Below are 27,991 nucleotides of genomic sequence, written 5' to 3' on the forward strand. Positions count from 1 at the left end.
GGTGTAACATGTACTCTAATGCTAATCTTTAAGGTGGGCTCTGGACAGTGACTAGCTGACGTGGGCAGTGGAGGACCGTCCCCCTCACTTTTTCATTCACATCTACGCTTTAATGTTCGGTAAGGGTTCAGTTTTCATCTTAGTAAGCTTTGGAATGAATCTTGTTCATGTCGATTTCAACTGTACACCAGATCTATTCTGGCCTTTTTCTACCCCGGGGACCCACCGATGCAGGCCTGTTTACAGAAGATGAAAAAGGGCAAGAGGTGTAGGCAGTGGTACATCCTCAAGATCCTGTTCCTTAATGATGTAACAACCTCTGTTCTCCAGCATTAAGTCACCAGAGTGGGCCCCCTGGTCAGATGCCTGTAAAATTATTTCTACATTGCACTTTAGTCTTTGATTACTCCTATTTCCTTGACTGAACTTGGCCTTCTTTCCTTTCCTGGACTCCATCTGAAGTCCAGCTCACAACGCTAGGGCCTCAGAGGCCCTTATCAAAACTATTGGAATGTCCCCTGTTCCCTTTGGGTCTCCGTGAGATTTCGGAAGCCACGTGGTTCTCGTGGGTAACACCTGGGCTACTTCCTAATGGGAATAGGCAGTTCTGACCTAGAAGCCTCTGGGCGGCTTCCAAGTGGTTGGTACCTCCCTGGTAAGCACTGGTGAGTCGAGACTTGGAGCTCAGGCCACCCAGCAGGCGATCCGTTGGGCCACTGTCACGCAAGTGCTCCTCATCATCCGTGTCAGCGTCGATGTACTTGCTTATGGAGGAGTCGTGGAAAGTGAAGACCGCACCGGTGGATGCCTTCTTATCGGGTGTCGTAGGTGGAGTCCGGCTGCTGGCTGTTGTGTAGACCGACACCTCAGGACTAAGGATAGAGTAGTCAGAAAGAATAGAGCTTTCAGACCGAGGACCACCCAAGGGGCTGGTCTCCCCACAGTTGCGATGATTGACCCTAACTGAATGCATTTTATGATCATTTCCAAGCAGGCTTTGTTGGCGTAAATCATCTGTGTTAAGGGGTTTAGCACCTGAACACGGTGGTGTGAGCATGGTCTCGTGCTCCATGGTGGTCTGTAGACTTGGGTTAGCACTTACTCGACCGGAGAGGCCAGAACCAGGGCTGTGGGAGAAACGTAAGCTCTCTGGGATGGACAAGCCCCCAGCTGAACTGTAGGGAAATCGCGGGTTCTCTTGAAAGTCTGTTGCACAGCTTATGTAGCTGTCGATGCTGGACAGACTTTTCATGTCCACCACTCCTTCACGGCCTCCGTTTAGTTGGTCTACGGGACCCGGCAAAGCCCCCAACTCAATTTCATCTCTTCTATGTCCTGCTCGAGATGTACATCTGTCTTTACTGTTTAGGTTGGGTTGTGATTGAGTCTTAGCCATCTGGTTGTACATTTCTTCCAGTTTCTGTGCGTTAAGCCCTTGTGGACTTGAAGCCGTCGCCTTGTTTGGGGAACCTTGGTCTGGGTTGAAGGAATGATTCGAGCTGGTCTCAGACGTCTCTCGCTTGGATGACCATTTCCACCGACTGGGTGAGAGATGGTTGTCCTGAGTTATTTCGCCCTTATCCATCACCACCACATCTAGAAGCTCTGCACCACGAGAAAATGCTTCTCTTACATTCATTGACACTATGCTGCCATTGCGTTTGGCCCGCTCCAGAGCCTCACGTCTCTTGATAGCCTTTTCTTGTCTTTTCTGTTCTTTGTAGAATTCTGAGAAGTTGTTAACAATAATGGGAATGGGCAAGGCAATGACTAACACTCCTGCTATGCAGCAGAGTCCACCAACTATTTTGCCCAAAAGCGTCTTGGGGTAAATATCACCATATCCCACAGTGGTCATGGTAATAGTGGCCCACCAGAAAGAGGCAGGGATGCTCTTGAACTTGGTGTCATCCTCATCCTTTTCAGCAAAGAAAACTAGACTGGAAAAGATCATGATCCCCATGGCTAAGAAGAGGATAAGCAGGCCGAGCTCATTGTAACTCCGTCGCAGTGTGAAACCCAAGGACTGCAACCCAGTGGAGTGACGTGCCAGTTTGAGGATGCGCAGTATTCGCATGATTCTGAAGATCTGAACTACCCGTCGGACATTCTGGAACTGCAGCACGCTCTTGTTGGACTCTGTCAAGAATATGGTGACGTAATACGGTAAAATTGCCAGCAGGTCGATGACGTTGAGGGGACCTTTGAAGAATTTCCACTTGTTTGGTGAGGAAAGGAAGCGAAGAAGATATTCCATGGTAAACCAAGCAATACACACTGCCTCCACATGGGCCAGCTGTGGATTATCTGTAGTCTGACCGAACTCGTCTGTGTCTTGCAGTTCCGGTAGGGTGTTCAGGGACAAAGCAATAGTGGAGAGCACAATGAAAAGGATAGAGATGATGGCCAAGATCTGTAAGACAAAACATGCCAAATCCATTATTAAAAAACCTCGAGACTTGTATGTTTGTTAGTATCTTATAAAAATCTAACTTACTGGTGAAGATGTTTTAGACATAATAGTGTACTAACACCTAGTTAAGCTTAACTAACTAAAAGAGAAATGCAGCAATTTCTTAGACCTTGCTTAGTGTTGGCTTTATATACACACTAATACAGGCTTATTTTTCAACCCAGTGTTTGGTAAAAAATAGACAAACTCAAACGCTGGGTTAAAACGACCCAGAATTTGTTTATAATCGACCCAACAATTCAGTTTAAACAAACCCATAACTTTGGGTTAAAACAACCCTGCATATGTTCATTTATTAGCATACATGTATGTCCAACGTTCGGGTTTGACCCAATGCTGGGTTTAAATAACCCAGAAATTAAGATTGACTGTACGACTGACTATGGATTTATGAAGAAAATGAAAGAAAAAAGTTGTTAGCAGTAGCGTCTAGGTGAGCCAGTATGCCTAAATGACTGCAACTGACATTTTCTGTGTGTGGGAGATTGTACTGATGTTTCTGGTGGATAACTTTTACCCTAGAAACAATGGTTTTGACAACACTGAATGATTTTGTTAAAACCCCATTCCTTCCTTCCATCTTTCCTATTAATGATATGGAAGGTCATGTTTTTGTGACTATTAAGGTATTAAGGTGTCTAAGAAGAAACCTTCCAGTCATGTGACTCACAAGGGAAATGTTAGAAATGTTAAGCAGATTATATAATGCCCATAACAACAAAGATTAGCCCTTTATTTATAAGCCTGCCAAAGCTCATTATTTCCACATTGATATCAACAGCAACAATCTCTACGAATGCACACTAGCACTTCCCACACCCTCCCATTTTCTTTGGAATCTATTTTCTCATTTAAAAGACTAAAATGCAATTGCTATGAATTGGTACAAAATATTTACATTTTGTATTGATCCAAAGTGTTTGGTAGTGTATTTTGTTCTGGGCCTTAAACTCCATTATAAAAGACAATATGCATATAGAGTAGAATAGCATTTCAAAAAGTCCCTTATGAAATAAAATGATAAAAGATTTCTTTATATCGTATTTTTCTTGTGTTTCCTTGTGTTACTAAGATAAAGACCTCTATCTATCTGCCTCTTTGCTTTCAGAAAGTGTCTCCTCTAGAGATCCAGAATATATTGTCTTAAAGGGATCGTTAACCCCAAAATGTGTTCTGTAAAAATATTTGGAAGAATGCTTGTAACCATACAGGTTTTTTTATACAATAAAGATTCTTTTAGATATTTTTGTATTGTGGAACACAAAAAAATTGCAAATTGTTCTATGGCACATCTGACAACCAATTTAATAGAAGTCAATGGTGCAGAAATCTCAGTTGCTAACATTCTTCCAAATATCTTTGTCTTCGACAGATCAAATACATTTAGACAGGTTTGGAACAACTTGAGGTTGAGTATTTCATGACAGAGTGTGAACAATCCCCTTGAATTGGAACAAAATATACATATACATTTTCTGTCTTCACTTACTTACTATGCCAGCAATTGTCTAATTTTTGTCTATGTTTATATCTTCCACATGCTTTTTCTGAGAAACATCTCAGATAAACCTGATTCTCAAAAGAGCCAACCGAGAACTCCACTAAGTCTCCTGTGCCAGAGAAAGAGCACCTCTAGCAATGACATCTTTCCTTTACTACAGAACAGAAAAAGTGATTCTCAACCCTGGAGGTAAGAAAGACTCCTTTATAGGTCATTTCCTCAGTCTTTTAAGCCGAACGTGTGTAAGCGTGTGTGTATTTAAATGCATTCTGTGAAAAGGGCAGCTTAAAAGGACAGTCCAGCGCAGTGACAATGAAAAATAAGGCTGCCTAGACATTAAACTGTGAATGCATTTTAAGAGGGTTCGGCACAAATTCCCCATGCACAATCAATTGAGCCATTGACCAAGTGATAATCTGTAAATAATGCAGGTACACACTCATGCTGAGCGGATCGTAATAGGGTTAGCTCCCCGCGTAGAGACGGGAAAGGATGCAAAAGGAGGAATCCCGGGATTTCTGTGTCATGTGAGTGGATCATTATCACATCCAGTATGGTGCTTTTACAAGCACGTACAAATGATGCTCTCCTGGGACACGCATGACCAATATACTTGTATGCATACAAGCACGCGAGCTAAAGCTGCTGTGTAAAGGGCAATTCAGTCTCCAGTCATCACAAAAAGAGAAATCCCAAATGAGATGTCTTTAATACACTCTGACAAATAAAGGTGCTTCCCGATACTTTAGAAGAACCTTTTTTGTCTGAATGGTTCCATAAAGAACCTTTAAAGGGACAGTTCACCCAAAACTGAAAATTCTGTAATCATTTACTTACCCTCAGATTGTATAATTATATAATTATAATATCCAACCACCTGTAAACCGTAATCCAGTAATGGTGATAGGAGTTCCATTTGCGACACATGATGAACGCGTTTGACCAATCACAACAGTCTACACCATCTGACCAATCACATGCCACTAAACTCGCGGATAGGAAGGGATTAGATGGATGAATCGCGGAACGAATAATTTGAGAGTCCGTCAAGAAGTAAGGTAAAAAACTGCATATTATTACGACATAATAGTGTTTTTACACCTTGTATGTACATAAACTTGTTGTTGGATCCTCCATAAACCAAAGTAGGACCTTAAAAATCCAATGTTACGTACTATAATAGTAAATAACATAGATCTCTCTCTTCTAGACAGCAATGAGTACTACTAACAAATTTTAACATAGCAAAGTTTGTTGTTTTGGTAAATCTGAGCAATCAAACAATCTAAGATTTCAATATGAAAATCACATTATCTGATCTAGCAACATTTGTCATAATAATTGCATTTATTTGTATTTCTTCAAAACATATATAGGAAAAACATTGAAGACAAGCTTTTACTGGGAACTACTGTGTAATGGAGAAACAGGATTACGTTGTACCAATATAAATATATAACCTATTTTCTATCTGTATACATTTCTGTGACTTTTCAGTGAATGCTTTCTTTGACCTTGACCTCTTACATTTAGCTACGGCATTGTCATGGCAACCTTCTTCAAGCGCGGCAGGAGGCAGTCACATGAAGAGGTTTGATGTAAAAGTCTCTATCAGCCTTAAAATCATTCTTGATCAGATGGTACTTAAAAACATACAGAGGTCAGACAGTTCACAGTCCTCTTCAAACTTTTTATGCGGTTTACTTTGTAGCTTACATAAAACTTGTATTCACTGTTTGTGGAGAATGTGGGGTGGAGATGGGTGAAAATAAATCGCAAGATAGATTTAAACTTGCATCTGCCAAAAGAGCACCAAAGTTAAATTTCTCGAGGCCAGAGCTCTCATAAAAGCTGAGGCCCAATTCACAGGCGGTATCTTTTGATGGTCAAGGACATTATTCAGCCATGAAATAAGTCCTTCTTTGCTTGGACCGTGAAGGACAGAATGGTAGGATACAGTATGTCTGAAATGGAGGTGGGAAATCAAAGACTTAGGTTGAACTCTTTTTACCTAGCCCAGGTAAAAAATGTTGCACTAAAATACACTTTATTTCATTAATTTGTTACATTGTCTGGGTACTCAAAGCGCTTTACATGGAAGGGGGGATCTCCTCAACCACCACTAATGTTCAGCATCCACCTGGATGATGGGACGCCATATTGCGCCAGAACGCCCACCACACACCAGCTTACTAAGTACACTCCCATAAGTGTACTTAAAGTGTTCTATTTTCACACATTGAGTTTGTACTTAATATACTTAAAATATAGTCTTAAGCGTAGGCTATACTTCTATTCATGACTTCTCAAAATAGCACAGTTGAGTTCACTCAGATCTTCTTAAGTTTATCTTAAAATACTAAAGACAATTTCTTTGTGTATAAAGTGCAAAATTAGTGCGTGAAAACATAGCACATTAAATACATGTGTACTTTAGTGCACTTTTTGCACCTGGGAGGCCATCAAGCAACCATTTCCTAGTCAGTTTGCAGACACCCACAATGCCCTAGCGTTATATCATTATATCAAGTTTATCTTCTCAAAAATGAAAATAAATAAAGAATAAAATGATTATTACATTCATTTAGCATTTTTTGTGAATGTTTGATGCTGTGAAAATGAAATAAATATGCGATAAACAAGACAGACCCCACTGGCCATTGTTGTGTGTAAACAGAAAAGGAGAGGAGAGATGGGATTCTGACAGTGTTCACCTCCCTCTGAATGTGACACTGTCACCATGGCTACCAACGGAGACCGCGTCTTCTGCATTTTTCACCGAGCGATGCCTTGACAAAGCACTTGAACACGCGTTACGCATTTTCACGGCTATAAATACAAACAAGTCATTTCCGAATCCTTGATGAATCTTCAAGTCCTAAATACTATCCCTTAAGAACCGCTAATAAGACACTTCGGCGTCCTCGTTTTCTTTTTGTCTCTTAAAGCAGTTCTGACCGATCCTGGAAAGGACCTTCAGCTGTTGTGTGGATAGCCCTTGAGATACAGAGACGACATAGAATTGCAGCTGGGTCCTCCTTATACACACACACACACACACAGAAAGCCGACTGACATGGGTGACTAGTTTTGGCCGAGCCCTATATTATATTTCCTTCATTATTCATATGTCTGTAATGAAAAGGAAAATCCAGTCGCAGAGTCTATATATAAACCTGCCCAGCCCCGAACACGGTTATTAATAGCATCGGACGGGCAGCTTCGGGATCCTACTGGAAAGCTTTCTGAACGCACACAAACACATGCACACGGCTGAGACAGTGACCTGGCGGATGGTGCACTGGGATCTTATTTTTATGCTACTAGGACATTATATCAAATTTGTACGATTTGTATGTTTTCAGAAGAAAATCTGACTAGTCACAGAAAGGTGTGTTGTGTGTAGTTACTGATTTTTGAGTAATGCCATGTTAATATACGTTGCAAAAGCGTTGTGGTACCCTTAACCCTTAACAAAAGCAAACGTTCTTTTACTATTCAGGTTTTGTCCTAATATTTACCACCTGTGTGTGTTTGCATGTGCGTGCGTGTTTTTTATGTTAATTTATGGGCATATTAAGGCAGGAACAGAACTGCGAAGTGATACTCATACAAATGTTCAAAAGAAAAACACATTCAGCCCACAGCGACAGTTGTGTGAGCATTACATTTGTGTCATTCAGTAACATCCAACAATGACAAATCAGCCACATATGTACCACAGATACACTTGTGCGCAAATGACATTCAAAGCGGACTCTGAGACCCACCCATGCGTATATGCACAAACACCTGTTAGTATATTAAATATACAATTCATCACAAGAGATGTAGACACAAAGGATCAAACACAAAACAAAAATTGCATACACTAAGTAAACACGCACACACTTCACTGCTTATCCTGGCAGAGACAGCTGTGCGTCCAAGCGTCGCACAAGACACGGTTGCTATGGTTGCAATGACGACACACTTTTAAGCATTGCAGGGATGGCAGAGAGAAAAGAATGTGTGTGTGTGTTTGTGTGCACAAGTGTGTGTCTGTGGAAAAACAGACCAAAGCATTTACAAAAACAAAATCACAACAAACAAAAGATTAGGAGTTGTGATGTAAAGTGCGGTTTGTGTTCAAGGTAAAAAACACAGAATGCACTTTATACTGAATGTAACGTAGCACTATACATCCAAACCGACAGTCAGAGGTCAGTAACAGAACAGATCACTTAAGCGGAGTCTTGACTCGAATGTTTAAAGTTCAAACACAGCTTGCGGAAAAGAGATTGCATGCAGGATTACACTTTAGTTAAGGGAAGGTTAGAAAGAGAAGCTTTCTCATTTACCCTCACGGAACTTAGATTACATAAGCTTGACCCTTAACAGGGTCATTATCAGGATGTGTGTTCATGGGACCTAGTGACTAGTTCAGGATAAAGAGATTATCTGTTGTGTGTAATGTGTAAATGCATTTCAATGCATTACCACTGCATGTTGATGCATGCAAGATAACATATCATTTTTACAGTACCGGTCTAAAGTTTTAGATCACTTGAGTGAAATTTTTAATTTGACCTGAAGGTGTGCTGTATGCTTAAAAATCTAATTCTGAGTTCACACCAACTGCGAATTAAGCGATTTGCGCACGTAAATGACATACATTGTCAATGCAAACATTCAAACTCGCGTCTTCCACGCAACATGAAACATTTGAACTCAAGTAAGAAATTTACTTTTTATTTAAAATTGATAACTTTGACTGAATAATAAAAAATAGCAGCTAATAAGAGAATCCAACTGTTGGGAAACATTTCCTTTAATTCTAGGCAAAAGGAGACAACACTGAGGATGGCTGTGATTTTAAATGTTTTTTTAGTTGCACCCTCATACTCATAGTTTCCTTTGTGTTATTCCATAGTGTTGATGAGCTTACATTTGGTCTGAAATGAAAAAATATGAATACTGTGTTATGAATAATATAAGTAGTATGTAAAGAAGTGATCTAAAACTTTTGACTGGTAGTGTAGTTATTGAGATTTCTAATTGGTTCAAGATAATCTATCCGTTTCTCTCACTATTGCTTAGAAATGTTGTTTGAAAAAGTTAATAACAAAGATATGCCAACACATCCACCATGTTGGTATGGTCAATATTTCAGCTGTCATATGTTGGTTTATTTTATATTACAGTGTTTTTGAACTAAGGTTATGCTTTTGTCTTGTTGTATTGGTTAGTTGAGCAATTGTAATGTTTGGGTCTTTAAAACAGCGCGTAACATTTGACATTCATATATGCATATAACTGCGGAAACAGACACACAGTCAACTTGCTCTCAAATATTCACAAACCAGTATGGTGGAGGACTTACGCATAACGGCCCATAGCTGCTATGAGTTATTGTTTCCCAATGGTTCTTGCAAAAATAAAGGCAATATTTGAAAAACTTTTAGGCTCAGTCTCTCATTCTCTTGTACAAGCTTCTGAATCACACTCTCATTTTTATAAACCTTTCCACTTCCTCTGTGCCATTTATTTCACACCCCTAGCCCTTGCTTCCTTGTCAGATCCATTTCGGCAGCAATCCAATCTCTGTCACCCAGAGAAGGGCCCGCACTAAAGATGGCCTCCGTGCTTCAGCAGGCCTTGTGTAGTGTGTTTTACGGCCGTTTCTATTGATCGCAGTGACAATAACATTGCAGAGTGAGAGCAACCTGTCACCATAAACTTGACAAGCAAAGTGTCGGAAACCGAATGAAATGACAACATGGGAAACAGTTTGAACGTTGCTTCCATAGTGGTGCCGTTTCTGTGATGTATTGGCCTTCTGCTCATTCGAAAGGAATTTTAATGCAACAGGGAGAGACGGATGGATGTTCACGGACCATGAAGAAACCGGATAATATCGAAAGATAAAATAAAATTATGACTGGACCTTTGAGATATGAGGAAGAGAATTAACAAGCCTGTCCGTTTCATGTCCCACACGATCACTGGTGAGATCTATTCAGTACATCAGTTGGTTTCTCCTCGACAGCAGTGAGATGTAATTGAGAATAAATTGAGATTTTGCCTCAGTTCTCAGATGTTCTTTTTTAATAAAATCTCATTAATATCTAGCATTTGTTTGAAAAGAGATCTAAGCAGCATCGCAGATTTCACCAAAGGTCAAAAAGTTTCATATGAATTTGAATATGAACGTCAAATTCTTCCAAGACCAAATTAACACGTACACCTTATTTCATTATCACACACTCACAGTCAAACTCATTTCTCAACGGAGCGTTAACGGCCCGGGAAAGACATCAATAGAAAAAGAGACATCATGTTCCTCTGTGATACTCTTACGGTATCCGTCTTTGATTATCTCTCTCAAGATTAGCCTTCTCGTGTGCGCCGGAACTTTCTCATCGTTTCATAATTGCTTGCAAATGAGACGCATCTGCTATTGAAACCAGGTGTCATATTAAACGAATATCATCTTTAAAGGGATAGTTCAGTGAAAAATGAAAATTCTGTCGTCATTTACTCAACCTCGGGTTGTTCCAAATCTGTATAAATGTCTTTGTTCTGCTGAACACAAAGGAAGATATTTGGAAGAATGCCGGTAACCAAACGGATGTCATCCCTCATTTACTGCCATAGTACTATGGGAGTCAATGGGGGATGAGATCTGTTTCTAATGTTCTGATATTTCTCTGTAAAAGCATTCAGGTCTGTATATTCAACATTATTTTAATGAAGGCCATAACAGAGAGTCAGATCTAATGAATATATCAAAATCATATAAGACTTGAGGCTAATATCATTTGAAAAGGATATGATGGCCGAATAACAATATTTAATGTCGACAGAGAAAGCTGTTACATTATTGTAGGTCCGCTGTCACTCCAACCTTCAGTAAAAAGTTTTCATATGATTTAATTAAGAGCTGCGACCATATAGGCCTGTTCTGTTTATTGTCCTCGACAATTTACACATTGTGAAATCAGCTGGCGTATGCATTATGCAAGTGCACACATTTCTGGAGGTGAGAGTTCATGTAAGGTAATTAAAGGTGCTGTAAGACTTGTTTTTGGAATAGCGCACATAAATTGTCCCTACTACTTGACAGATATCACAGAAATAGATGTCCTGGGAAATCACACCTGTCTCTGGGACAGCCGTGGAATCTGTTAAATGCAATACGTCAAGCTGGTGCTGTTTTAGCCAATCGGAAAATTAGTTGGAATCATTTTTTCCTGTAAATGATTTTGCATGCTCATATTCGGTGGGTGGGGTTTGAGCGAGGGTCTTTATTCGCTACGAATTTGGAAGTATAATGTGCAGAGAATGATACGGTAGTATTGTGCTGTTCTTTCTTGTTTTGATGTGTTTCCTGTTGAAACAGGAAGTTTAAGACATAGAGAGGTTTTTCTTTTGAACAATGATTTGGTACTTGTGTGCGTGATTAGTTGGAGGAGTCTTAGTCTAAAGAGCACTTTATTGGATGGAAATCTTTATAGTGCAGGATGAGTCATCATTATTTTGGTTCATTTTCCAGAAAGAAATTATACTTAGGGATAGTTGACCCAAAAAAGAAAGTTCCTGCGGCAGAACATAAAAGATGATATTTAGAAAATTGTTCTTGAGCGAACGGCTGTGGCAACCATTCACTTGCATTGGTTTTGTGTCTATACAATAGACGTCAATGGGTGCCAGCGCTGTTTGGTAATCAACATTCCTCAAAATATCTTCTTTTGTGTTCTGGGAAAGAAAGAAAGTCATACAGGTCCGAAATGACAAGAGGGTGAGTAAATGATGACAGAATTTTCCATTTTCGGTGAACTATCCCTTTAAGTCCTATGAACAGTCAATGAAGCCGTATTGGAAACCGTCTGACCGGGTTGTGTCGTCCTTAGACAAAACAGATGCTACAAAGAAACCGTGAGCCTACCCCAGTCAACATAGTGCAATGAGACAGCGTGGTATTGACATTTTGTCATCAGGGACACAGAGTACAGGTCGACCAGCAGGGCCAACAGCTAAAGGACAAGCAATCACTAGAGAAAAGAATGCGAGTATTCATTTCAGTATTTCTACAGTATTTGCAAGCCATGCTGATCAAACTAATCTTCATTATGTACTCACTGCACACTACATACTCTTACTTTAACGCAGAGACACAAGCCATTGCCCTGGAAACCGATGCAGTTTGCCATGGCAACAGAGGCTCTGCTGCCAATTGTGTAGGTGAATGGGAATGCTGTGAATAGGGATGGATTAATACATGTATAGACCTTCTGAGACGGAGGCATTTTCATGATGAATTAATAAACGTTAGCGGTATTTTGTTGTTTATGCTTAGGGGTAAAACAGCACATGCCTTTAGTATTTGATCAAAACAATTCTAAAGCTTTGTGAAGTCATGTCAAGGTACCAAGGTTTGTATGCAAAGATGAGAAAATTGTCCCACATGTGTATAAATCAAATAAATTCATATTGGAAAGTATCTTTAGAAGCTCCAGTATGAACCTGTTCTTGAATGTCAAAGCCAGACACTATGCTCTAGAAAAGTCACTTCTGTTCATGTAAATACACTGACACGAGCCACCTGCATTCCCAACTGGCGGAATGTTTTCGTGAACTGTGTGTATGTGACAGAAGCATGGAAAGAGACTGCTTTTTAAAGCTTGACTGATTCATAACTATTTTACGCTCTTGGTGGATGGTGGTTCATTTCTCAAGGGCTTTTCAGTTACATTTCATTTCAACAACTTACTCTAATGAATCTGAAAAATAATTACTTTTCTCTATTCATTAGATACTAAGACGGTCTGGTCTCCTAAAATGCTACAAATGACCTTCTAATGAGGTTTAATCAAAGAATGATTTATTGTGTATGCAGATATATGACTTGGTATTAATAACGCCATGTCAACAGCACATTTTTACATATTGCGCAGCTTTACTTAAATTGTCACCGGTTAAAGATATTATTCCTGAAAAGATATATGAAGAACGGAGAACTTTACTGACACACATAGACACAAAGAAGGCCAATAGGGTGCAGTAGGGCGATTAGACCAGATTGGACAATAACAAGCCAAACGGCTCCTGGTAGCATTTATATCCAAGGCTGACTGCGCATTAGATGATTCATAAAACACTGTTGTGATTCATCATAATGTGATTCATAATAAGAAAGATCCCACCAGAAGTTCTGTGTCATGAGTAATTAGGCTATCCTAATCACAAGCTACCACAGACTAGGACCAGGTGACATGATGGGCTTTATAAAAAAAGCTGCCATTGAAGAATTTTAGCATAATAGGATGCCATCTATAGTATTACTATAAGAATAATTTGTTATTATTAATGATTAAAACAATGCGTAATGTCTGGTTTATAACTCTCAATCAATGCTTAGTTTGTAACATGGACACCGATCTAAAGTAATACACAATACGGTGCAAATGAATATGAGAGATACGTTTTTAAAGCCATAGCATATGTATACGTTTATAGAGGTCAAAACGATACCTAACACTTAACGTAGATAAAGTTTTACAGCATTTATTTTGGTAATGTTAGATGTTGTATGATAACAATTTTATTATTTGTCTATTTTTATGTTGCTAGATAAGATTCATTTATTTGTTAATTTTTTGTTAATTATTAAAATTGTAGTTTATTTATGAGGCAACATTTTTCATTCAGTTTAAGTTTTTACAATAATTTTAAGGCCAATATTTTATTTGATTAAACGTTTCATTTGAGCAAATTAAAATAAACGTGAACTTAACATTTACCAGCTTAAGCTATTTGCTATTTTACTACATGTTGTTTTTAATGGTAATGTTTAGAGCCGTATTCTACAGATGTACAGACAAACACTTTAACTTTTACCGTATGGGCTATGCTATCCACATATATTTGGATACAGAGTCATAAAATCAATGAGGATTGATACTTGAGTTGTTAAAAAGCAGGCTGCTGTAATTTTAGAGCAACAAAATGTTGTTCTAGAGAGAAGAGACTGCTCAACAAGAACAGCATAAGTGTTTTGAATCCTGTTCAAGCGAGAGTACTGGGACATCCATTTCGAAAACCCAACTAGGTCACAGAGACAGGAATCTACTGCACAACAGCAGGTTGGAATCAAATAGACTAAAAATAATATAAACGGTTGTTTTAAATAACAACATCAAGACCTAGAACTGAACCCAGTACAGATGATTTTCTTAAACCAACAGTAGTTTGTGCTTGACAATCTGCCAGTGTTTCTTTTTCCTTTTGAATGATGTTTAAGGCTTATATTGAATTTTATGAAGCTTTTGGTTGCTTATTGCTGTTGAACTATATGTAATCATTCACTTTTTATACACGGGATATGTGTTGGATGATATATTATATTAAATAAAACGATTCCAAAAAACAAGGTCATTCAAGTTCACATTTAAAGTTTGTAGCACATTTTGTTCTAAAATTCATATTAACAAAGAAATCAGAATATTACAATTTAAGGATTGTCCTTTATTTGTGCTTGTTTTTATTTTCTGTGTGATCAACATCACAGCAACATTCATTGTCTTTAAAAAACCTATACTGTAGTTTTATCTTAAAGTGATAGTTCACCTAGAAATAAAAATGCTGCTATCATTTACTAACCCTCTTCTCATTTCAAACTTGTATGACATATTTTGATATAGGATGTTGTTAAGTGGCACCCATTCACTTGCATTGGTTTTGTGTCCGTACAATAGAAGGGGTGCTGGTGCCATTCGGTTACCAACTTTCTTTAAAATATCTGTGTGTGAAACAAAGAAAGTCACACAGGTTTGATATGACAAGAGGATGAGTAAATGATGACATAATCTTCATTTTTGGGTGAACTATGCCTTTGACAGAATGAAATAACAATGTTTTCTTTTTTCTTTTCTGCTTTGGGTCGGGAAATAACAACATAACGTGTACTGTACACATTACATGAGCACTTCTCAGGCTTATCAGTGCGAGCAATGTACATATTATATGTTACATTGTATCTGCTTAAGTGGTGCTCTCGGCAATCTATGAGCTATTATTCAATAAATCACTTGGACATTTCTGGGTTTAATAAAAAATAAAAAATACTCTTTAATTTTTTATTGTGTGCTGACTGACAGATTAACAGACAGAGTGAAGGTTTAGAAGTCATTAGCAGCTTAAGTTTGTGACTTGAGATGAGACACCTTTACATACTCTAGACAGATATCCTCATAAATGTTGCATTGACGGAACGGCGACTTATTATCTGTATTTCCCATAAGAATGAATGAACATAATTCAAATAGATTCCAAGAACATTTCAAAAATCATAAATACATTACGGATAAAATAGTCTGAATATATATATATATATATATTGTGTTTTATTTTAGCACTAGTGTTGTATTATACAGTATATATATATATTTATATATATATATGTGTGTGTGTGTGCAGGGCTTTAAAATCCACAAGGTAACTCTCAATATCTCAGAGCTTGAATGCTTTCTGGAAGGACATTGGCGGTAAACAACTACAGTCCTGTAAGTGATTACTGCCCTATATTTCTAAAGGACACAGTAAATAAAAGTGTTGGTTTGTGGCATCTGTGAGTATCAGAAACAGCCACATCCTTCTAGGCACTGAGCTTTACTGTGGGTCTTCAGTGAACATGATGTTGCTAAATCAGAAATGAGATTTCTTCGAAAAGAACATTTGCTAATTACGTTTATGACCCGTTTGTGCTTATAGTCTGAACTCACAGCACCACTTTTAATTGGAATTCATCTTGGGTGATTTGTCATTCTGGTAAGTAGTCTAATACCGACAGATTTGTCACCGGTTGTTACCAGATTGTCATTCACAGGCTTTTTTTAAATGCATAAATTGTACATTATTGCTTGGTTTATACTTGGGTGTGAACTCAGGTAATCTTGGACATAACATGAGATTTCGTGGATCATCATGTTTATTTTAAAATAGATTTTTCGGGGTGTAAATGAGTATAAAAATGTCCAAAAATATCCCAATTCACCACAAATGTCACTGAATCAAAGTGGAGCCTGTTTTATGATATTACCTCAAAATAAAAAAAATTATCTTAATGTGCACTCTAGATAGGTTGTTTTTAATGGTTGAAAAAAAGGGACGAAGCCAACCATTGAGTTGTAAAATAGCCTGTGCTGTGTTCTGTCAAATATAAACCATTTTCTGGGTAATTTTAATCCTACAGCCGGGTTTGTCCCTTTTTTACTCAACACAGAGTTAAGAAATAACCCAGCATACAGTGTGCAATTTAATTACAGTCCTCTCCAGCATCATCTACACGTCACCACAATGTTATGACCATGAGACTTATTTTCCACCTAAATATTATCACCAGTGTCTAGTAAATAGCAAAGCAAGGCGATATTTGCGACAAACTGAATTCCAGCTTTCAAATTTGACCAGACGGTAATTTGCAACAATATGACGGTGTTCTGATATAATCTTATTATGTGGTAGGACCATGCAGTGAAATCTGATTTGCGACAGATGTAGACAGAGCTCGGTACCATTGAGAACAGGGAGGAAGAGGAGGGGTGGAGAACAGAATGGGACACACAGTCTCATGGAGGATAATTAATGTGACATTTGCCTGACATTTAACCAGAGGTGCAGCGAAGAAGCATGATAAAAGAGGGAGAGATAGAAGGAAGACGGAGAGTATAAAAGAAGCATGACATTTTGCTCCAAATACAGATTTCTGTGCTCATTATGTGGGTCAATGACAAACAAGGATATCGGAAATTATGGAATCAAGAAATCCAATGTATGACCAAAGTTATCAATCTTTGTAATCATTATGTTTTAGAATAAAACGCTTTAATGATATTTTGAAATAAAATTAATTTTAATTCACAAATGTAAAACTGGTATGATCAAGTATTGTGTACGATTCACATTTTTAATGCGTTATTGAATAGATCCGGAAGAAAATATAAGTGCAAGCCATTGACCCACATGCACACGTGGACAAAAGCTGCATGTGTCCACTTCAGCCGTGAGCCGCACACACACTCACAAACACAAACTTTGTCCTCTGAGTGACTTATACTCCTTTCTTTTTAAGTGATAGAGTCATCTGTCTGTTGCCTGGTAACAGGAAAGACAAGTCTCACACTGAAATATGCCTCCCGATCCCATGTGACCATCTGCACAGGTACACAAGTTTAGAATCAGAACAAAACAGAAGGTCAGCACAGAGACGAAGCAAAACAAAGAGAGCTAGTCGGCAGATGACCGGTGGACCTCTTACATTTAGAAGAAAATTAGTGATGTCAAAGTTTCAGGAATTAATGACCGTCCAGCGTCTAACAGCAGCTTACACTTGCATGCTCTGAACGTTTACATGGAAATGTAACATTTGAATTCAGAGAGGCAAAAAGATTGTGATTGATCACACAACTGCTGCAATTTGGTTTGAGTCCAGAAGCCTGAGCTGCACTTTTACATTGCCCTTTTAAGCTAATTGAATGTTGATATATGCTTTCAAACTGTTATGGGGAGGTTGCGTTTTTTCATTGCACTTGATGATGTTTGAAACAGAATGGTGAGCCTTCTGGAAAATTAATGGTGTATGGCCATTTAAAGTGTCTTATTTATCTTTGAGCTAATGCATGCCCACTTCCCCTTTGTCTTTGCCTGTTTATCAGTAGCCTATATAGTGATAAGCTGTCAAGGATATGGAGTGATGTTTACCTTGGCCGCTACGGATGATCCCGGTTTCTCTAGCAGGTCCCAGAGTTTTTTTCTTTTCTCTGAACAGCATGTGTTATCGAACTCTTCTCCGTCCCTGTCCTTCAGAGTATCGGCCTCCCTTTTGAGTTCCTCATTCATTTGCTCTTTCTTTTGGTGGTAGCGCGCCTGGCAACACGACTCCAGGTAGATCTCATCCACACCCCAGTAGTCCAACTCTTGGCTGAAGGACAGGGCGCACATTTCCTCCATCATGTGCAACTTCCCAGTGCGGTAGAAGTTTAGTATAGACGTAAACGCTCCCGGGTGCCGGTCGAAAAAGTACTCGTTGTCGTCCAAGTTGTAGTCGTCGCATATGTCCATGAGTGTTTCGTGGGTTTTGCAGTCGCGTAATTTGCCCAGTCGCGTGCGTGGCAGTCGGTCAAGGGTTCTCCACAGAACCTCGTGAGGCAGACCGCCGACGTTCAGTTTGACCCGCCGGTAGCACGACATACTTCGTATAATATCCGCAGGGTCCGGAGGGAGAGAGGCTGTCGACCGCGAGCCAACTTTACTCATTCCCGCGGATGGTTTATCCATTTCGTTCGTCTGAATTCATGTGTGGACTCTCCTAACGTGTCCATGCGACAGGCAGTGTTGCCTGCCATTTTCCGAGTGGATCCATTCTATTTGAGCTGTTGAGACAAAAAACAGAGTTATTGCTGGGGTAAATCATATTTAGGGCAAGCCAAACTGAAACGTACCTGCAGAGACATTATTTATTGAACGCTCAAGTAGTCGCTGTCCACTCGAGGGGTGCTGAATCGACTGCTGCTCGCGAGTCGAAGGTCCCGAAGTCAAACCCTTATTCGTCCGTTACCTCTCAAAACATAAACCAAACAATGCATTCAGCTATATCATATAAAAATGAACATTGGACTGTCGTTAAAGAACTCTGTTGCTTCACGCAAATGTACTGCAGTATATTAAGAGGTCCATCTATTTGAGAACAAAACATTAAATGTAAGATATTGAATTTCCATACCTTGTATCTAAAGAGTTAAGTGTGAGATCCGACGGAGCCCGCCCGTACAGGTGCATCAACACATCAGCGTGTTCCAGGCAAAACGGATGAAAACATAATGTTATGTACGTTAATATGTAGCATTTTACACAGCAATGCTTTGTAAAATAGATTAGGTTAAGCGTCGCGCGTCTTTTCTTGGAAGAACGATTATTAACTGCATCAAGGAGTCATCGTTGACATCGATGTCAATGCAGCGGCGCTTACATGATTTCATTGATAGAAATCCTTAAAGGAAAGAGTCACTAAATTGGCGCAGCAGATCGTTTGAGGTCATATTCTTCGTCAACATCTTGAAGTGCAAATTTATTAAATGCGATTTTAACATCGTAGGAGTGGCTTTCTTGGGGGTTTTGATTATGCATCATGCATTTAAAAAAAGCTTTCTTAAGACATGCGGCGCGTCACAACAAAACAATAGTAGTCACTTTAATAATGTGATTGGGATGGTGAAAAGCAGCATTCAAACAGCGTTTATCGAATCTGCACATCGTCACTTTCCAATCAGCAGATTGTAGATCATCCTTAACATCTGGTAATCATATAAATATTATGCAGATATACAAAGCTAAAAAAATACATACCATAATATGCGATAGGGCTCATCGCTGACATTGCTGTTAAAATAAGAATATGAATAGGGAAAACGCAGGGACGTCACTGTTTAAATAAAGCCAGTTTACAGCTTTCATCTTCCAAACATCAGACCCGATTTGTTTCTTTAGGAAAGAGATCAACAAGTCCCGTGGTGAATCCACACTGTTTTCCTTCACTGCTTTTCAGCGTCTCTTGCGTGAAGGCGAACGCGACAGCTGCTCTGCTTGCAGATGACTGGATCTCCACATCCTCACCGCCCAATGGCAGAGAGACGGCACGTTTAACCCTTGCCACCCAAACCCAAAGATTCCTAGAAGCTTGCCTTGTGTGTCTAAGAGAGTAACCTCTGTGGAAATGGCGACTGAAGAGAGGGCAATAAGGAAAACTAGCCCATTTTGCGTTAGAGGGCATGCCTGCTTTTGGTGATTTTTCTGGAACCATTTGTGAAGATTTTAAGTAATGTTTGAGTTGAACTATTCAGGTCCTGATTTTTCATTGATCTTAGATGAAGCAATACACATGAAGGTGCTAGTGAGGAGTCTTCAAATGACCATTTTGGTTCCTCAAAGAAACTTTTAAATCACATTTGACCCTTTTGTCGGAACAGAAAGGGCAAGTGAGCGTTTTTATGGGACTGTACAGCTCAAAATAGACCCTTGTGGAAACCATTAATTTGAAGTGCACCAATATGCTCTAATACCTGTCTTTAATCTCCGCATTTCTGCTGACATTTTGAGAAATGTCTCCATACAATGGGAGTCAATGGTGGCCATTGTTGTTTGGTTACCAATGTTCTTTAAAATATTGTTTGTGTTCTGCAGAAGCAATAAAGTATACGAGGAAAAGTAAACAATTAAAGTATTTTCAGTTTTGGGTAAACTACCTTTTAAAGGTAAATAAGTAGGTCATGTCCACCCTCAAAACTGTCCCAGTCCAATGAATTTCTTTAAAGTAGTCATTTCAAAATCAACCACTTATTCTTCTGAATGTATGTGTGTGTTCTGTTTAACTCCAGTATCTCTACTGCATAAAACCATGGCACTGGCAACACCAAGGTCATGGGTTTAAACCCCTGGGAATGCACATACTGATGAAAAATGCATAGCAAGTCACTTTGGATAAAAGCATCCAATGGCATAGAAATGTCAGTCCATGAGAGATATTACATAACTTGCAGAATGTTGTATTTATATTTAATGCAATAAATAAGACATTCATCGAAAATTGTATTTACATCAGAAAAAGTTGTACAGAGAATCAGAATTGGCATCTTAGGGCGGTCAAGATCTCGTTCTGTAGCGAATCTGCAGATCTCCTCTTGGTTGTAGCATACCAAAGCCGTATCTGCTGGCGTCTACCGACGGCATGGTTGCATCTTTGCACACTTCCAGATCATATCGAATCAAGATTGTGAACACGAATCTAAAGAGAATAGAAAATTAGAAAATAATTCCAGTGGTCACCATGCAAATGAAGATAATAGCACAAGTATGTAAGTAAATCTATAGGACGTAAGTGTTGATAAAGAGTGTCACTTACTCTTTAATTGCGCTGACTGCAAAATACCTTCCCGGACACATGTTTTCTCCTGTGCCCCAAGGCATGATGGGACTATTTACTCTTCTTCCATCCTTAAAGAATTCCTTCCTCTTTGTCCTGTCTTCATTAAGGAAGCGTTCGAAAATGAACATCTGAAAAATCAGGAGGAAAACAGGATTACTGTTTGCACGTTGTCATTCTGACCTTTTTGATGATTGTGTTTTTGCATGGAAATAAATAACCTCCTAGCGTTATTATCAGTACCTCAATACACATGATTGATGACACATAAAGAAACAATACGTTATGTTCATGTGATGTGTTCATGAAACACGTCTTGCATCGTCTCATTATTAATCAGTGTGCCCGACCTGGAAGCAGTTCTTTAGTTCACATTGCCAACAAAACGTGCCATGTTGTGCAATGTTAGCCTTTTGGCTCGCCAAGCCCCATTTAAACGCGGGACCCTACCCCTGTATACCTTCTTTGCCTCCATGACGGTACTCAGAAAGTCAATTTTAGATATTTTGCTAGATTTGACCTGTGCAGCATGTAATTCTAGATCGCAGTGATGGATGTCGGCAATGTTACATTAACGTTATGTCAAAAAGCTTTTTTGTGAAGAAACCGTTTGTGAAATAAGTTCTTTGAAAACGTTGTGACACTCCATTTATCAGGTTTGGTTGTCAGAATCTATAAGATTGAATCTGAAATCTGTACCTCTGGCTGTTGGTGGATCTGTGGGTCCATTTGAGGGCTGAGGAAAGGAAACACACACAGCCGATCGCCCCGCCTGAGTTGGTATCCCTGTCCGTCGCTTAAAGAAATCTTCGTATCTTGAATAACTTCTCTAGTAATGAGTGCGGCTGCAGTTAGACGCAATGTCTCTTCAAGAACACTATCTGTAAAAATTATGTTTTTATTTACCAGTTGACATTAATTTAATTTGTGTATTTTCATTTATGGTAGGTGCTCGTTTTGGAGATTGTGTTCTTGCAGTCTGACACATTTAAATCTCAGTGATGTCACCTACCAAACACAGGAGTCGGTTTATCTCCATCTCCCGGTGTGAGATGCTGTACACTTCTGATTTCCTCTCTGACTGCCCTCAGAGCTTCGGGATGGGTGAGTAAGAAGCCCACGACCCAGAATGCAGCAGGGCCAGCGTTTCCCTGAGGACATCAACATACTTTAAATGACTTGCATTTAATTACATATCATTTTGATTTTACAGAAACAAATTACAAAATAACAAGCTGGAAATGCCAGACTGGGTACTGTGAAAATATTTTATACATAAAAGGGACAGTTCTGTCATTATTTAATCAAGTTGTTCCAAATCTGTTGTAATTTCTTTATTCTGTTGAACACAAAATAAGATATTTTGAAGAATGTAGGAAAATAGGTGAGTTCATTTTTGGCAAACTTTTCCTTTAAGGGTCAACTGTGTGGCGCCATTCAAATATTGCTGTGTTTGTTTGACCATCTCGACCGGCCCTACGGCTCAACCAGTTGTTTGAGTTTGAGGTGGGACTCAGTGTTTGTTTAACCAATGACAAACAAAGTGTTTCAAAAACCTGTTTGAAAACAATCTTTATGCAATTCTGTTTGGTAAAACAGCAGATGTTGCACACTTTTTACAGATAGCTTTGTCTAGATTAAAACCCTAGCTTGTTTTAATTTTTCTAAAAGAATCTAAGATAGTGGCAGTCGGCAGACTTGTGAGTCATGTTGATAAGTCAAAATTTATGACATTTCATGTAAATATAAAGCAGGGTGTAACCTCAAGTGTAATGCTTCTTCGAGTCACAGCCATAAATAGAACCGCAGTCTGTATGTGTGAAGAAGCAGAAACTCAGTGACAGACGAGGTCAATGAGAGGTGAAGACTTTGAGACAGGCTGTTAGTACTGTACCTGTCTGTCAAAAACCTGCTGATACTGTGAGTAAGCATCTAGAAATGTTTTATATGAGCGGATGTCCCAAGTGCTCTGTTTCTTGTGAAATAATCAATTGATCATCAAGGTAATCATGTTAATTGCATATTGCATCACAATTAAAGGGATAGTTCACCCAAAAATGTTAATTCTGTCATGTTTTACTCACCATCATTTCATGTCAAACCTGTTTTACTTTTTTTGCAGAACACAAAAGTAGATATTTTGAAAAAGGTTGGTCACTGAACAACAGGCGTTGCCCATTCCCCTCTATTGTATTGACACAAAGCCAATGCAAGTCAGTAGCTGTTCTGTTGTTCGGCTACCGACATAAATGACAGTAAATAATGACAGCATTTTCATCAGCGACATTTAAGCATCTGGTAAACAGTTTAATAAATAGCAATTTATATTCTATGCAGAAATAAAACCTATGACCTTTAGATCTATTTACATGCTTTGCAAGTTGTGTTAAGTTTATTTTTTGTTTCACAAAGTTGATTCAGCATGTCACATAGATTAATCGCAGTTTCTTTTATTTATTTCTAAGTTATTACAAGTATATAATATAAGTTATTTATTTTTGTGCTTAGTTATACTGCTCCCGTGTGGTTAAACGAAAGCACTGCTACCGAAAGTATTGCCTCAATTAGACAGACATTTTATAAGCGAGGAATTGAAGATTCAAAGCCATTATTCCGTTAACTGTACCTTATTGTATTTATTTTTATTTGCCACTTTTATCCAAAGCGAGTCACATTGGAGTCAAGCCAGACACTTGAAGTCTGAACTCGCAACCTTCATGTTCCACCAGTTTATCATCAGGCAATATTTTACATTCTGTTCCTGGTCCCTCCAATCTGCATGTAATTCAATCCTTTAGACTCGTTCCACATTCTATGCGGGAACAAACACTCCTTTATATTCTTTTTATAACAAAGGAAAACATTGTGTACGTGTGCTTTGGCCTCAGGCTGTTGTGTCCCAGGTGTGCTTTGGGCAGCTTGTCAGATTTCCTTTCATGTACTTTGTAAGTGACAGGAGCTCAAGCAAACCACACATTTGTGCATTCCAGAGCTGTCAGGCTCTTTTGTTTATGGTAATACCTCGAACGGCATAAAACACCCTATACTTGCAACCTCAAGGTATTAGTGTGTCATCATCAGAATGTCTTGTACTATAGTTTTGTGTGATTAAATAGTGAGTCGTACAAAAATGTATGGTTTAAAAAGCAATGAAAAGCTCCACCCCTAACCGCGCCTACCTACCGTCACTATAGCCAGAGCAGATTGCACTTAAACATACAAATAACATTTGTATATTTTAAAATAGTAAAATGATGAATTGACGTTATGCTGTTGATATTTCAGGTTTTTTGGCATAAGGTCTCTAAAATATGTATTTTAGGTAAGGTAGATGTATATATATTTTTAGATTTGCCATTGGGGTGGGGTCATTGAACTAGTTTTGGGTTAGTCTTTGTGTGGCGTCATCAACTAGATTGCTGAACCAGCTTGGTTAAACAATTGATCTCGGAAACGCACCTGTTTTTTATTTACTATATTATATGACTTTATAATATTAGTAATATAAGTAGCATTAGTATTATATATTATGTTATTATAATTAAATTAAATTAAATTAAATTAAATTAAATTAAATTAAATTAAATTAAATTAAATTAAATTAAATTAAATTAAATTAAATTAAATTAAATTAAATTAAATTAAATTAAATTAAATTAAATTAAATTAAATTAAATTAAATTAAATTAAATTAAATTAAATTAAATTAAAAACATTACATTACATTACATTACATTAAATTAAAATATACTAATTAAATTTTTATATTTCATTTATATCAACATAAATTTATATTAGTATTTTACTGTATATTTATTTTATTTAATTAAATGAAAACACTCAACATGTTTTGATTCTTTGTCGATGTACCAGAAGTAAAATTTAGGCCACATAACATTTGTTTATGTTGTTACCATTGAAATCGTCTATAGACCCTGCAAAAAATATCTTGCAACGTCAAAGCGTATATACAGAATAAAAGGAAGAGTGACAAATAGAAAGGGGAGTGACTCACTTGTGTGACCCATAGCTGGAGAAGCATTGCTTTCCTCTGAGTCTCAATGTCCAGGTCTTCCTTTTGAAGGTGTTGTATGTAACTCTGAAGCCAGGACAGGTCCGTTGCATTTCTGTCTGTGCTTGCTGGAGTTAAGAGTTCCCACAACCTCCCTCGTGCCGAGTTTGCCACTTTTTTTTCCTCTAATGAACGTGTGAAAATGCACAAAGTTTAGAAGAAAAACAAGAAATTTTGATTGACAAAGATTATAAACTTAGTAACCTCAAATGAACCTGCCTTTGTTGTGGGTGCCTCTCGCCAGTTTAGGTAAAAGCTTGTCGAACCTGCGGAACTCTTCATAAATTTCTGTTAGCTCAGCACTATTGTTCTGCGTGCCAAACACAGTAAGATAGGCAGCCCTGCGGAGACAGAGAGACAGACGAGAAGCGAGAGGTATGAGGATTTGCATGAAATGGAACACTGAAACATCCAAAACTGGCTGTTGTTCTGTACACTAAAGCAGGTTTTTCCTGACTGCTAGATCGTCATAAACTTTTAGTTTAACTTCAGGCAGTGTCACAGATGTCAGACTTTACAGCATGACCCATGAGGGACCACGGACAGTCTGAATCTTGTGGAGACATAAATATAAACATGCTAAATACAATGATTTTCCACTTACAACCTTAAAGGAACATTTTTCACCTTCAAAATGTTGTCATCATTTTCACACCTTGCTGTCATTTTAAATCTGTATGATTTTCTTTCTTCTATAAAACACAAAAGAAGATATTTTGAAAAATGTTAGTGAACAAAAACTGTTGGTCCCCATTGGCTTCCATTGTATGGACACAGAACCAATGCAAGTCAATGGGGACCAACGTTTTTCTGTTACCAACATTTTTCAAATTATCTTATTTTGTGTTCTGCAGAAGAAAGCAAAAAAGGTTAAAATGACAAGAGAGTGTATAATGACAGAATTTTCATTTTGAAGGCAAACTATTCCTCAATAAAATGGCAGTCTGAGGATTGTATAGTTCAGAGGCTACAGGCATACCTGAAAAGCAAACTGTAACAAAAACTAAAGAGTCCATCTTTTTTCCATTCGGCTGTGTTGAGGCCTGTTTCTGAAGATGTCAAAAGTCGCTGGAGGTTATTGTGCATTGAGCTGCACAGTTGGGTTAAACTGGTCTTTTGAAAATGTCTGCTCAACACACACACACACATGCACGGTTTAGAGTGAATTAATTTATCATACAGAAATGGAAGTTATTTGCATGGATCAGAACAATACGTTTGTGCTCTCCTCCTCTCTTCTTCTGGGTTGTGATTGGGTAGATGCAGGTCGAAGATTTTCTTCATTAGGAGCGTGGCATAGCCTTTCGCATCCAGAGAGATGTTATCCTCCAGGACCCTATCATAGCAGTTTGAATCCAACAGAACTGTGACGTATTTTCCGGCAACACACACCTGGTTGGAAGCACATTAGTCAGGTTAGTGGTAAAAATAATGTTTTTAATGTGGAAATAAGATTTTTCAATATGGAGTGTGTTTGTTAAAGTTCGATATTGTAGAAACTGACAGAAGCTATTTTACAAAAGATAAACACATGATAATCAGATAACCGTCTTTATTAATTAAATGTCTGATGCTATTGTGACTTGTCTACTGCGACCCAATAGTTTTTTTTGTTGTTTGACGGTAGCAATACTATTGCACTACAACAGGAACTTACCGTAAAGATGTCTCCATGTTTCTGTTTCATCCGTGTCAGGAATTTAGCGGCATCTCTCCCAAACTCGAGTGCATGGCCAAGCCATGGGATTATCCCATTATCAAGAGGAGGTTCATTTCTTTGTCTGAAAACAGGTAGAATATACACATGAGCAATGTTTTGGGGTTTTCTGATGTTATCCAATTGTCTTCTATAGTTTTTCATCTTACTTAAATTGAATAATTTGTTTGTTAGTGGCATAAAGTATTTAATTGATAACACCTTACAATAACATTACTAATACATAACATGAAACAAGACATAGACAACATATTTTACAGTATTTATTAATCTTGTTTTATCAGTCCATGTTAGTTGTTCCTTTTAACAGTTGTTCTTTGTTTGCTCATGTTAAAGGTCCAGTCAGAATTGCCACCAACTGCTCACTCCACCCCTCCCTTTCGAAACACTATGGTGGCTGAGACCACATCTTAAGACATAGCTCTGTATATTATAGTGCATTTCTATCAATTGATCATCCCAAAAATTACACACTGGACCTTTAAACTAACATTTACAGATACAACTGGTTTTAAAATGTGGAAAGTAGCATGAACAAAAGTTAAAGAATGCTGTAGAAACTTTGTTTCATTGTAAGTACATCAAAAAATGCAGAAAAATAAAAACAATAGAAACCTTGTGTAAAGTATCAACAATTTATTTGATCCTGTAGTTTCTGTATTTTTAAAGATCTAGCAACACATTTGTTAAATCGCAAAGAGTGTTACCTCCGACGTCTTGAGTACACCAGCAGTGCGATGAGTCCCAGCAGAAGAGCAGCCGTCCAGAACATGACGAGTATCTGTGTGAGCAGACGCTCTGGTTTCAGCTCTCATATACTCCTCTGTAACAAAAGTAAAACTACGTCAGTGCTTATTACGAAACACACTGCTACTACAAAGCAGAAGGAAGCGGGCGTGAGCGTTTCAGTTATAGAAACAGCATGAAAGTTAGTCATGATGACTTAATATGATAACACATATTAAAGATACACAGTGTTAAAAAGCTACTATGGTAACTTGATCATAAAAAAACATAAAAGATAACATTTGATCTGAAGTGATTTAAATCAGTTTTGTACCGTAGATCGAAACATCTTTAGCCATTAATTCTTTATATTATTTTATAATTGTAAAAATAATGTATACAATGTGGTTTCAATGAGTAACTAAAACACAAAATGAATGAGAAACATCTTTTGAGGTTTTTGTCTCGAGGGGTGGAAAATGCAGAAGTCACACAATATCTTTAGCAACATGTCATGACACTCTCTCAGGAATATGAGATGTGGG

At 38.2% G+C, this 27,991-nt stretch overlaps 2 protein-coding genes across 2 annotated transcripts; both read right to left on the reverse strand.

Moving 5' to 3' along the window:
- Positions 1–484: 484 nt before the first annotated feature.
- kcnb1 (potassium voltage-gated channel, Shab-related subfamily, member 1) lies at positions 485–18,290 on the reverse strand (the record flags this gene model as incomplete). Its single annotated transcript, XM_079459760.1, has 2 exons — positions 485–2,413; positions 17,715–18,290. 2 exons carry the CDS (start codon positions 18,288–18,290, stop codon positions 485–487), a joined length of 2,505 nt encoding a protein of 834 aa, XP_079315886.1.
- A 1,771-nt stretch (positions 18,291–20,061) lies between these two features.
- ptgis (prostaglandin I2 (prostacyclin) synthase) lies at positions 20,062–27,547 on the reverse strand. Its single transcript, XM_079460645.1, has 10 exons — positions 27,428–27,547; positions 26,661–26,784; positions 26,220–26,395; positions 25,983–26,129; positions 25,223–25,344; positions 24,947–25,128; positions 21,944–22,082; positions 21,631–21,812; positions 20,911–21,062; positions 20,062–20,793 (listed from the first exon to the last, which is right to left on the reverse strand). The coding sequence occupies exons 1-10, from the start codon at positions 27,490–27,492 to the stop codon at positions 20,652–20,654; spliced, it is 1,431 nt and encodes a 476-aa protein (XP_079316771.1). The 5' UTR covers positions 27,493–27,547; the 3' UTR covers positions 20,062–20,651.
- Between the last annotated feature and the right edge of the window lie 444 nt (positions 27,548–27,991).

The sequence above is a fragment of the Barbatula barbatula genome (genome assembly GCF_947034865.1).
Source record: "Barbatula barbatula genome assembly, chromosome: 7".
Classification (NCBI taxonomy): domain Eukaryota; kingdom Metazoa; phylum Chordata; class Actinopteri; order Cypriniformes; family Nemacheilidae; genus Barbatula; species Barbatula barbatula.

What these genes read in the sequence shown, in the direction of transcription:
- ptgis (XM_079460645.1), bottom strand. Translation starts at nt 27,492, where the DNA reads ATGTTCTGGACGGCTGCTCTTCTGCTGGGACTCATCGCACTGCTGGTG. An exon ending in GAGAGGAGGAGAGCACAAAC is followed by an intron (nt 26,130 to 26,219) that starts GTATTGTTCTGA and finishes TGTGTTGAGCAG; the next exon opens with ACATTTTCAAAAGACCAGTT. An exon ending in AGATCCACCAACAGCCAGAG is followed by an intron (nt 21,063 to 21,630) that starts GTACAGATTTCA and finishes CTGATTTTTCAG; the next exon opens with ATGTTCATTTTCGAACGCTT.